The 13,377-nt window shown below is 37.7% G+C and overlaps 1 protein-coding gene across 3 annotated transcripts in view; it reads left to right on the top strand.

Annotated features, from left to right (window-relative positions):
- Positions 1 to 13,377, top strand: part of SSBP2 (single stranded DNA binding protein 2) — a 316,310-nt gene that overhangs the window by 241,579 nt on the left and 61,354 nt on the right. For all 3 annotated transcript variants that reach the window (XM_075541237.1, XM_075541238.1, XM_075541236.1), the window contains one exon: positions 5,666 to 5,725. In XM_075541237.1, coding sequence (XP_075397352.1) covers positions 5,666 to 5,725 — 60 coding nt within the window. The remainder of the gene's footprint in view (positions 1 to 5,665; positions 5,726 to 13,377) is intronic.

The raw sequence follows: 13,377 nt of genomic DNA, 5'->3' as shown, positions 1-13,377 counted from the left end.
TCCAATCGAAGGACCTTTGCCTTGTGGATGTCTGGGTAAGAGAAGGTGGTGAAAGATACTGATAGGATTCGGTTGTGAGAGCTTGTTAACAGGATGAATTGTGATTGCCATCCAGGTACACATCAAATGAGCCCTCTCAGAAGCAGGAGAGGGGGGTCTTATTACCAGTGAGGGCCAGGAGTGGAGCTTGCCCAGTGAACCTCCTTGATCCAAGAAGACAGCTATGAAATGAGAATAGCCAAGGAGCAGTACCCAAACCAGAAGGCAGATCGTGAGTTAGAAATGTGGAGTTGTTACCCACAGAGCAAGTCAGGCTGGCTGATGAAGCGGAGACGTCGTTGGAGGAGTTGGGTTTGCTGACCCACAGAGCTGGAGCTGAGTGCCTTCCGGTTGAGGCACACAACAGAGTGGCAAACCCTTTAGGTGTTTATTCACAGCACTAAAAGAGCTTTGTAGCATGTCCTGACTGCACAACTCTGTCCTGGACGTGTCCACCTGAGTTGTAACCTGTTAACTTCCACAGGAAAGCCCCTTGTGGTGAGCACTGTGTGTGAGTTCTGTGTGGTCACTGCAATTAATTCTAGAACCTGAGACACAGAGTGAAAAAAGTGGATAGGGCTGGCGTCAGACAGAGCAGGTGCTGTCGATTTCTAGAGTAGCTCAAGTATATTTTTGGAACAACGTTTTTAGATGTCCTTGAGCATGCTCTTAGCATATCAGACGTGGTAAACTTTATTTTTAATTTTAAAGTTAAATTTACTTCTGAGCAGTTTGTTGAGTTTTTGTTTTAAAACACTAATAGATGTAGATTAAAGTAAGTATGCACATTACATTTAGCTACCCTAAGTCCTTGTTGATCATCTTTTGTACTTTGACTAACTGATATAAACAGTGTGCTATTACAAATCTCTTTTTAAATGATTTAGTTTTGTGTAAATAGAGTTTTCTAGTCTCCAAACAAGCAAACAGAAAACTGAAGTGTATTGTTTTATTTGGGACTTCATTTGGAAACAAGTATCATTGAAACATATGCACCTACTTTAAGTTGCTTTTGGAATAAAGACTCATGGTTTTATAGAAGGTGCAACCTTAATAAGTCAGTGAAGAAATGTTTTCATTTTAACTAGGCTTGGCTATTAATTAGAAATTATAATGGTATTTCCTGTTCCGTGTTTTGACGAGGGAGAAGACTTAAGAAAAGAGCATTTATTAAGTTGAATGCACCACAGTTTACACCACAGAAACATTATGTAAATGTTTTTAAATAATGGATGTATGCAAAAGCTTATTATGCCATGTGAAACTCACAACTCAAGGAAAAAATTTGAATTGGAATATTATGTCAAAAACATTATCTATGAAAATGCTTATGTATTTTTCCCCTTCAGAAAGCTGCTATTTTTCACTGTCATTGTGTTTGACTTCTTGCTTTCACATTCTATTAAAGTAAACATCAATTATTAGTGTTCTTAGGTGGCGTTGAGTTGCTTCTGACTCATAGTGACCCAAGGTTCAATAGAACAAAACACTACAAGGCCCTGTGCCGTCCTCACAGTGGTTCCTATGTTAGAGCCGTTGTTGCAGCCACTGCGTCACTCCATCCAGTCAAAAGCCTTCCTCGTTTCCACTGCCCCTCTACTTTACCAAGTGCAAAGTACACGAGATGAAGGCTCACCTTCCTTGCCTCTAAGCAGCATTGTGGCTGCAATTCTTCGAAGAGAGATTTGTTTATTCTTTTTAGTCCATGGAACTTTCAATATTATTTACCAGCACCATGATTGAGATGCATTGATTCTTCGGTCTTCATTATTCATTGCCCAAGTTTCTCATGCATACAAGGTGATTGAAAATATCATGGGTTGGGTCAGGCGCACCTTAGTTATCAAAGTAACATCCTTCCTTGTCAACACTCTAAAGGTTTCTGTGCTTACCCAATGAAATGCATTGTTTGATCTCTTGACTGCAGCGTCCATGAGTGGAGCCAAGCAAGATGAAATCATTGACAAATCCATTTTTTCAATTCTGTGGCTTTGTGTAAAGATGGGGCTTTCTGTTCCCATGAAGACGTACAGCCTGGGAAACATGCAGGGGTGGATATAATCTGTGCACTAGGCTCCTGATGAACTGGTGTAGGCTCTGGCAGTGTGCTTGGTTCTGCAAAGTGCAAATGGAGTCGGGTGGGAAGGACTTCCAGATATTTTAAAGAAAGAAGTGACAGTAGAACCAACTTTTGGGGATTCAGAAAAAAAGTAGACCGTAATCTCATGGAATGCATGATACTTGGTTATGGATGAATTTTAACCAAACGTTTGGTGGCTTGAAAGCAGGATAGGAAAAGCCATCCATTTCATGGAGATCACACGGGGCCACTTTGAATGGCACCACTCAGAGTATTAGACAATGTTAGCAACATGAGCATTTGAGCAGTAGGTCGCGTAAGGTTATACAGAAAGGCTGTGGAAATGGAATTTTAAAATAACAGAATTTCACATCACCTGAAGTTTCAGTACTGGCAAATTACTTATAAACAGTTTCATTGAGGGGCCTAGGACCTTTTAAAGGGAATAATTGTACTGAGCAATTTACTTTCAGCTTGTATACAGAAAGAGAAAGAAATGGTACTTTTAATTCTCAGGGAATTGAGATAGACTCTCTTAGGACGTATGAAGGATCAAATTGGAAGAGGGAAACTACTTCCCACCAGCAGAAGGGACAAAGGATAAAGGAAATCTTTAGGAGAGCAGAAATGTAAAATCCCATGGGTTGTTCTTCAGATAATGGAAAATGGTGCTTTAAAATGTAGTGACATTCATTCTGAAATGAATTACGATTCTAAAGGAGAACATGACTACTTGGGTAAAATGAGTTCAACACTTAGTTTATAATTCTACCAGAGCATGTTTTCCCTCTTAATGTCACTAAGTATTTTTTAATTTTCTGGTTTATATTTTATCTGTTTCACATTAGCTTGTTCAATTTATTCTAGACAGATAACTAAAACGTGTAAAAATTAGAATCTATGCCTGTATATGGAGTGTTCATATGTCAGGGTACTAATCGTGCTGTCCAATGGAGTTTCTATCAGAAAGCAAACCATTTATGAGGTTTCATCTAATTTTAGAAGGAGGAAAAAAAACCAACATGCATTGCATAAACTTGATTCTTCCCCCACCCCCCATTTTTCTTATCACTACATGTTCTATGAAGTAGGGATGAAGTAATATGACTTCTGGGGGAAGGCAGCAGATTGAGACATTATTTTCTTCGGGTTTTAATTAATACTTGCCATTTGGTGAAGAGAACATTCTCTTTGTCCAGATTGGAGGAATGGTGTAGAAAACAGTTTTTCTGGGTAATTATTTCTTCTATTAGTTATAAGACTATGAAACTTAAAAAAAAAATCCTAAGCATAGGGCAGGGATCTTTATCTGCTCTGTGTACTGATAGATCCATCCATCTACAGCAGTAACTTTGTGTTTAATAAATATCTGTTGATTGAATAAATCTCTGGCATACCTTCTATTACTAAGCACAGCTTTAAAAATTTTTTATTCTCCTGGTTGACCTTTAATCCAAACAAAGGGCTTTTTTGGAGTATTTCTCTTTTAATTATGCTTTCTTCCTAATAGCGTAGAAATGACTTTCTACAACTCCTTGATAAAGATTTGTGTCTTTAGAACATGTATATGTACCCCTCTCTCCACACACATTTCAAATATTTATAATTCTATTGCCTTGACTCATAGAACCCAAATATTTATACCTTTGTACAAATATTCACTTTATACTTCAATGCAATGCTGGAGGGGTTTCTTTTAAATTTATTTTATAAGGGATTTTAGACATCATCTGGTCCAACTTTTTCATTTAAAGCTTGAGAAAGCTACAGCCTTGCAAAGTTATTGGGGAAAGGCTGTCTGCTAATTAATGATAGTTGAAAAAACTAGAAATCAAGTCCCCGGTTTTTTATCCAATATTCTTCATGCACACATTATAAATAATACTGTGACGGGGAAGGCTTTTCCCTGCTGAAATGTTAACTCACCATCATGACTTTTTCAGGAAAATATTTTACTGCCCCAACTATTATCAGAAAGTTTGCCCCAAATATGAAGGAAAAGGTATTGGGGGGGGGAATTTTAATAAATTTCTAGTTGATAATTTTTATAGTTATCTAATTAATCCAATTTCAGAAATTTTTCTGAAAGGCAACCCAGATCAAATATGTGAAAACTATATATTTTTAAAATAACTGTTAAGATTGGAAAACCTCCTTAGATTTGATCTGCTGAATGTAATAGTGTTATCAGACTAATTTGGTTCTGTATATATAAAAGCAGGTACACTAACATATAAGAACACAGTGAGCTGAAAGCTAAATTGTTTGCTTAATCCTGAAGTTACTTGTCTGTGAAACCCTGAAATAGGTAATATAGAAAGTATCTCTATGGCAAAACTTGTTAAATTTTTGTTTTTCTGATGCTGCTTTTCAAACAGCCCTGAAAAGCATGTGTAACTGTGAAACTATAGCTTTAAATTCTAGAAACTGTAAAAAGTACACTCTAAATGTGGCTTTTAATTTTATAAAAGCTCTATAGACCTGGCTTGATCAGGACGTTGTTCCTCTGTTGCATGTTTGATTGCTTCTTAATTTATCTTAATCCAATCTTAAGATTCTACTTAATAATATTCAACCTTTTAGAATTGTTTGCATATATGCAAGGAAAAGTATTAATTTCAGTAAATTATGTATTCAGGTATAATTAAAGAAATTATATGGTGGTTTTTCTGTTGACTCTAGAGGAAAATAATTTAAAAGTTGAATTTTGAATAATCTAGAATTTTTAGTATTTGAATTAAAATCATCAGTTTGAATATTGTGAATAAATGTCTAAATTTTGTAACTAATTAGAGTTGGTGTTATCAAAAATATTCTCTTATCCGGAATTTGGCAGTCCTTAAAATAATCCTCTCAGTTAGTTTCTAGACTGAATGACAGCACGTTTTAGAGCACCGACTCGTCTAACAACCTTGAGTTGAATTTTCGTGTGAGACCATCGTATCTTCTCTTACAGGAATATGTTTCCTCATCTGCTAGGCTCATAAAAGACAAAGAGGTCCAGCTTTAAAATACGTACTTAATTTTTAATTGTAGCAAATATGTAATGATAAAGTTTTTCTGAACATGGATAACACTTAAAAAGTAAATCCCTTTACCATTTAAACAGCACAACAAATGAAAACATGAAGGTAATTTAACAATATGAGATTATTAAAGAAATTAGATAACCAAACTGGATAATTCACTCTAAAGCATATTGTCAGAAGCGAATTTGTATAAGCCTTTACAGGGATTGAATTACCTATATTTAATAATTTTATTTTTTACCAATTAGATTTCATTATCTTAATAATCATAATTTTAAAAATTGTTATTGCTATTCCAGTCTTTTCTTTAAAAACTATATGTACTTTTGAACATAGTCATCAAAATATAAACTAAGATGGTAATCATTAAAAGCATATGTTCTACCAAAAACAGCTACAAAAAGAAGGAAATTGATTTGTGTATAGTTCTAAACTTATTTTAAAACAGTTAATATGTTTTAAATCTGTATTTTACATTGTGCTTTCTGTTTTGTTTCTGTTTGATTTGTCTCACTAGCCTTTTATGTCACCTCGGTACCCTGGAGGTCCAAGGCCCCCTTTGAGGATACCTAACCAGGTAAGATCTGTGTGTAATTAATGCTTTATCAGAAATCAATTAAGAGCTTGGGACTGTCTCAAACATCTCTTGCTCTATAAAATGATTACAGTAGTATTCTATGCAGTGCTGCTTGTAGTTACATGTAACCTGCTTGTGAGGTCAACACACTGTAGCCCATCGGCTGGCTGGCCGTTTTTGTAAATAAGATTATATTGGAATACTCTCACGCTATTTTATTGTTGTGACTACGCACTACAGTGACAGAGTGGAGTGGTAATGATAGAGAACACATGTGACCTGGAAGCCTAAATATTTCCTGTCTAGATCAGTGTTCCTCGACCTTCCTAATGCCTCGACCTTTTACTACAGTTCCTCATGTTGTGGTGACCCCCCGCAACCATAAAATTATTTTTGTTGCTACTTCATAACTGTAATTTTGCTACTATTATGAATCGGGCAACCCCTGTGAAAGGGTTTTTGATTCCCAAAGAGGTCACAACCCACAGGTTGAGAACCGCTGGTTTAGATCTTCATGGTTCTTAAGTAGCTCATCCTTAGCTGTGTGTGCTATATAAATGTGAAGTTCATGAAATTCTGAAATAGGGAAATATGAATTTTTTAAATAATTTGCTGATCAGTTGACTCTGCCTTGGTTTTTAATCCAGCTTTTTTTTTAAAAATAAAGGTGATTTCGTTAAGTGTCAACTATCTTCTTGTTTAAGGATAGCAATGAAAACTTTCATGAGCATATTTGGTTTATTCTCATATTAAATCCAATAGCATAATTATCACATTCCTATCAAACAGCTTGAGTAATAGCATATAATTAGTTGCTTCTTGCCAAAAAAACTAATAAAACCCAACTCCACTGCCACAAGGTTCATCCAAGCTCCCAGCAGTGCGATATAGGGCTTCCGAGCTGTGATGGCCTCCTTTCTCCCGCACAGCTAGTGAGTTTGGACGGCCAGTAATCTAAACCTCCAACACTCGGGCGCCTTCACTGCTTCTAGAAGGACTGACTCTACCAATGAATAAGTTGTTTCCCTAACAATTACATCATCCCCTCAGGTGGCAGTGGAAGCCTACAATCCATTTGCAGGGTCCACCTGTGGATTAAGCCTCTGGTGAATCCCCTCTGACCATGGTTGAGGGATGTGTGAACAGCCCTCTTATCAGACGGAGAGCTTTGTAGAGTCACTTATTGCAAATGTAGTAAGCTTCAAATGTAGTATCATTTTATCTCCCTTTGGCCCCATTTTGAAGCTGATTCCGTTTAAAGCAAAGGGGGAAGGGAGAGACGTGAGTCAAGCCTCTAGTGTATGCCCTCCCATTCCGTGGACCAGGAGGTGAGTAGACTAGCTATCATGCAGAGTGCCCTGGAAAGTGGGTTATTACAGGTGCAGTTAGGTTACAGTTTAACTCTTTATTTTTTATCTCTGTTATGATCAAGTTTACTTACCTTTGTTCTAGTTTTTTAAAACCATTTTATTAGGGGCTCATACAACTCTTATCACAGTCCATACATACATCAATTGTATAAAGCACATTTGTACATTCATTGCCCTAATCATTCTCAAAACATTTGCTCTCCACTTAAGCTCCTAGCTTCAGCTCCTCATTTTTCCCTTCCCTCCCTGCTCCCCCTCCCTCATGAACCCTTGATAATCCTGCCCTGTCCAACATCTCCCTTCACCCACTTTTCTGTTGTCCGTCCCCCAGGGAAGAGATTATATGTACATTAATGGTTTCCTGGGAGTATGGCAGGGAGGTTAGGTTAGGGAGGATGCGTTTGAGAATGAAGGAAATGTTCTAAAATTGATTGTGGTGATGATTGTGCAACTAATTTTAATATAATTATTGAACTATATGATTTGTGAATTAAATGCCAATAACACTTTTAAATAGATAAATCACCCCATGCCCCCCCTTTTATGCCTACAAAGTACTCTGAGATTCCATAAACATTTATTCTTAGTGTTTTTCAATGTTTTATTATATAAAAAAAATAACCAAATCCAGTTTTTACTTGCAAGGAATTTACAATATAATTGGGGGTTTGTTTTATAATCTGTTGTCAATTGGAGATTAAGAGTGAAGGAGTGGCGTTAAGCCTGTCAGTTAAGTCACAGCTTGATGATCTCATTTGGAGGCTCTAAAGAGATAAAGAGCTCGCTGGATGCAGAACACACACATACTCCCTGTGAGCCATTCCTGTCAAGAAGACACATGGAGCTAGCTACGCTAGAGCCCTGGAGCTGAAGGAGTCACACCCCAGTGCTGAGATGCTTGTACTGCCACTGGATCCACAAGACTTTCCACCCACTGGCCTGTGATCGTCCTGCATTTGATGTCATTGCATGGCTGCATGAGTCTAAAGAAGACTTTATGGACTAGTATTGATATATGGGGTGATATCGAACTCATGGACTTGGTCTGGACTGGGCTGGGATGTTTTCTCAATATTCAATAGCTCTTGTATATTAAAGCTGTTTCTTACACACATATGAGTGTCTATGAATTTGTTTTTCTAGTCAACCCGGATTAAGAGAGGGATACAGAAAACTTGATATATGTATCACAAGAAATTAAATGCTTAACTGTATTGGCATAGTTATGTCAAGGCAATTGACACTTTCTCTAATTCTGTTAGCTGTATACTTCTGCCTTCTCCCACATCAGATTTAAGCCCTGCCATCACAACAGTGTCTCTTTCTCATTTTAATTCTCTTGATTTCCACTTCCTTTCTAATAAAAAAAATGAAGCAAGGAAGTTACATTTACTGAGACCCTGGATAGCATTAAAACTCTCCTCACTCTCACTGGAATTATGCAGAGATCTTGAATCGTCCCAGTAACTGATGTTCCCTGCCTGCAGTGCACAGCGGGGAGTCCTGGTACCCAGCTCCACCCCCACGGGAGCCCTTTAATCTGGAGGCAGTTTCAGTGCCCCAGTCTTCCCAGAGCAGCTAGAGCACTTTTCTCTAGTCTCAATCTGCAGGCAGTGCAGGAGACCAGGGGGAAATGGCATGAAATAGGAAAAGGAAGTGCACAGATGTCCATTGTTCCAGCATATGGGGGTTTTATTTGCTCTGTGGGTGAACCTATATGTATTGGCAGTCAGATCTACTTCTATAACCTGTGAGTGATAACTCAGTGAGACTGACTTGTTCTCTGCCTCCCAAGTTCTCTGCCTTTGACAGGGTGCCACCACTTTTCTGTCACTCTCTACTCATGGAAAATATTAAAATTTTCCTCCTCTGACAGGGCTATAGCTTATGCAGGGCTGGCTGAAGGTACCTGAGTATTTTCAAGTGACTTTAAAAGACCAGAAATTAGCATCTTATATTGGATTTTCGTCACAGTGCTTAAATATCCCATCCATAGCTTTGTGCATTCCTTTTTGACTCTTAAGGTTTCATACTACTATTGAAAAAACTGCTAGATTTATTAGAATTGTAACAGTGCTAAAAAGCCTGATTTGTGTAAGGTGCTGTGCTAGATTTTATATCTGTAGAATAGTAACAGTGAAGAGCCACTCTCAAGTTGGTAATCAGGGTATAAAATTGTAACAATAGATTGCTTAAATTTTATTGAAAATAAGTGTGTAAAGTGTTTGGATTTTTAAAAAGAGACAAAGAGTTACACAATAAAGATTTATAATATAGGTCCTCCTCTCGAAAACTTCAGTCTTTACCTAAATATCATTTAAAATAAGTATTCTTCTCTGAGTAGCTCTTTTTTGCTTTTTTTTTTTTCATATATAGTTACATTTTATTAATCCGGGCTCCTTCCTTCAAACCAAATCTATTCTACTTTTAACTAACGTTTAAAATCGTCTTAATGCATATACTTTACACATCATACAGTTTAGTCGTGCAGTCATATTAAGAAGTATTGTTTAATCATCACCACAGTCAATTTCAGATCGTTTTCTTCTCAGACTCATTGCTGTCAGGTCCTCACTTCTCCCTGAACCTCCCCTGCCCTTCCTCTATTTGCGGAACATTTTCGTCATATTAACAGTGTGAACAGTATTGTGTGGAGAAAGTTTAATCTATTAGGATCATGTTCTTTCAAACAATAAAAATGGTTTTTTAGCTTCATAATATAGTCATTAAAGTAGAATGGACAAAGCAGTGCTTGTTTATTAATTGGAATGATACAAATGAAAATGCAAAGAAGATGAAAGGACTACGCAGAGTCACTGCTCCAAAAAGAACTGGGTGGCATTTGTCCGCTTCAGAAGGTACTATTGTATTATCAAACTGAACTGAAACATACATGGAAAAGAAGGACCCAGGAATTAATAGAATACCAATTGAAATGTTTCAACAAGCTGACAAAGCACTCTTGGGCAGCTGAAAAGGGGATGCCCTCAAGGAGAGATGGACTGACACAGTGGCTGCAACACTGGACTAAAACAGGGCGGCACCAGGAGTCTCGTATCCTTTTGTACATAGGGCTGGCAGGAGACGGAACTGACTTGGTACGTAACAGCAACATAGGAAAACATACTTCAAATGGATTGTGCTTCAGTTTTCATTTAAATTGCTTGCAGTTAATGAGATCTTGTTTTATTGATGGGTCTGTCTTAGTTGTCTAGGGCTTCTACAATAGCTTCTTCAATTGGATGACTAACAAGCAGACATTTATTTGTTCAAGGTGTGTGTTGCTGCCGTTTTCTGGTGCCATCGAACTGGTTCCCACTCGTACAGACTCTATGTACAACTTTCTGGTCCACCATCCTCACAGTTCTTATATTGACCAAGCGTGATATCCTATCCAGGGATTGAGCTCTCCTGATAACATGTCCAAAGTATGTGAGACAGAGTCTCACCGTCCGTGCCTCTAAGGAGCATTCTGGCTGTAATTCTTCCAAGACAGATTTGTTCTTTTGGTCGTACATGATATTTTCAATATTCTTTACCAGCACCAGAATTCAAATACATCAATCTTCTTTGGTCTTCCTTATTTAGTGTCTGATTTCAACATGCTTATGACACAATAGAAAATACCATGGCTTGGATAAGGTCCACCTTGGTTCTCAAACCCCTAATTGTGCTCACACAGAACCTCTCCATAGATCAAAGAGGCAGTTGCGAGAACAGAACAAGGGAGTATTGCATTGTGGGAAACAGAAGGATTTCTTCCAAGTTGGCCTTTCCCCCACATTACCTAGTTTAACATCAGGAAAAGTGTGTGTCAGGGTTGTATCCTCTCCCTATATCTATTCGATCTGACTGCTGAACAAGCAATCAGAGCAGCTGGACTATAGGAAGAAGAATGTGGCGTTAGGATGAGAGTAAGGTTTATTTACAACGTGTGCTATGCGGGGGACACACACTTGCTTGCTGAAAGTGAGGAGCCCTGAAGCTCTTGCTGATGAAGTGCAAGGATTGCGGCCTTCAGTGTGGATGACAACTCAAAAGAAAGAGGAAAAATCCTCACAACTGGACCAGTAGATAACATCATCATAAACAGAGAAAAGACTGAAGTTGTCAAGGAGTTTGTCGTTGCTTGCGTCCACCATCAGTCCTCATGGAAGCAGCTGTAAAGAAATCAAATGACGCATCACATTGGGTAAATCTGCTGCACACGACCGCTTTAAAAGGTTAAAGAGCAAGGAGTTCACTTTGAGAACTAAGCTGGGCCTAACCCAAGCCATAGTATTTTCAGACGGGTCATATGTGTGTGAAAGTTGGAGATTGAATAAGGAAGACCAAAGAAAAACTGATCCATTTGAACTATCGTGCTGGAGAAGAATATTGAAAATCCTTGAACTGCCAGAAGAGCAAACACACCTGTCTGGAAGAAGTACAGCTAGAATGTTCCTTAAACGGGAGGAGGATGAGGCTTTGGACTTGTTAACCAGAGAGACCGGTACCTAGAAAGAGGGCATCATCATTGGTACAGCGGTGGTGTAGCAAAGACCTTTGACAAGACAGAACCATGGTTGCAACAGTGGGTTCAAACAGCAATTGCGACGATGTTTCATTCTGCTGTCCAAGTGTCACTCTGAGTCTCAGCAACCTCGACAGCACCTGACAACGACATACTGACATCGTTGGGTGGATAACAAGGGAACGCTCTTTTCTTAAAGTTGAGTGCCAACAAAGAAGCCTAAATAGGATAATGGGCATGGAATGTCATCATTTGCCAAGTATCAGAGTAGTTAAGAGTTACCCGTAGAACTCAAGAATGGTAAATTTTTTAAAAAGGTAAATTAAGGACTGATAAATGGAATATTCCCAGAATAACTCTAGGACTATAGGAATCAATTACAAAGGGAAGTAATCTTGTGGTATAAAAAGCTAGCAAACACTAGCACAATGTTAACATCACCAAGGAAAGCAATGAATCACCCCCTGTGTCCCCTGCTGTGATACTGGGTAAAGCATAACATCTTTTCTATGGTATTCCTGATAAAGGAATTACCGCCCAAGCTGAGCCATGAAAACTATCTGATGTTCAGCCTATAGAATTTAAAGCCTGTTTTCTTTAACACTGTTGAGTACAAGAAAGTGAAGAACTACGTTAAGCAAGTGTTATAGTTTGAAAAATCCTGAAGATCTATGAGATCTAAATGAGGTGCTGAAAAGGAAAAACTGTTGGGACAAGTAGCAGAATTGTAATAGTAGTGTTCTGTCGATGATGACTTCACGGCTTGCAAGCTAGTTGGCAGTTCGTTGGGAAAATAGCTGTTTGGGGAACCAAACAGAATCTAGGTGTAATGAAGTGTCATGTTTGCAACTTGTTTTCCAGTGGTTCCCAAAAATGATGATTGATAACAGGTATGGAGAGAAAGAGAAAGGGAGAGGAGGTGATGGGACAGATGTGGTGAAATGTAAAGAGGTGGGGAAACTGAGTCAGTTATAGGCAGAGTCTTGTAGTGCTTCTGGAACTTTTCTGTAAGTTTGAAATGTATCCATTTTTGTAAGCACATAGAAGGAGAACTTAGACTGAGGTCAACCATGCATTCAGGAGTGATCACTAAAGTAAAATCTAAACTTTACGTGGACAGTAGTGACTTAAGGGTTTGAGAACTGCTTGAGAGTATTTTAGTTGTTTGTTTAGCTTAAACTGGTTAATTGCTGTGTTTTTAATGGTTGACATAAAGGTATTTGTCGATTGAATGCATAGATTTAAGAAATCAAAAAAGTTTACTGCAACGAGAGGTTACAATAATGTTAGTGTGGTATTAGCAAGAAATTAGGCTGGAAAGGTAAGGAGGAACAAATTATATAGTGGGAACTGAATATGCTTATTTACTAAGTTCTATTATTAGCAAGTTATTTTTTTAATTTTTAAACATCTTCAGAAATAGCAGCTTTCTACCTCATTACAAGATGACAGTTGAGTCAACATTTCTGAGCAAAATACCTGCTTTTAATATTGTTTCTTTTGAAATATTTGAAAAATGTTAACTGATTCAGACAAGATTTATCCTCTTTAAAGTTAAAATAGTGGAGCATTGTAGAACTGTATACATACATTACATAAAAAATTATTATAATTTTGTATATATGTAGGTATATAAATATATACTCCTCGGGTCATCAGGAACAAACTTTTATAGCTTGATCTACCCTTATGGACTCGCTCAGAAACTATTTATAGAAACATGAGATTCCGTGTATATCCAGTATTCTTCCTCCACATATAATAAGCCT

This window comes from Tenrec ecaudatus, chromosome 2 (genome assembly GCF_050624435.1).
Source record: "Tenrec ecaudatus isolate mTenEca1 chromosome 2, mTenEca1.hap1, whole genome shotgun sequence".
Taxonomy (NCBI): domain Eukaryota; kingdom Metazoa; phylum Chordata; class Mammalia; order Afrosoricida; family Tenrecidae; genus Tenrec; species Tenrec ecaudatus.
This window is presented reverse-complemented; position numbering and strand designations above follow the sequence as displayed.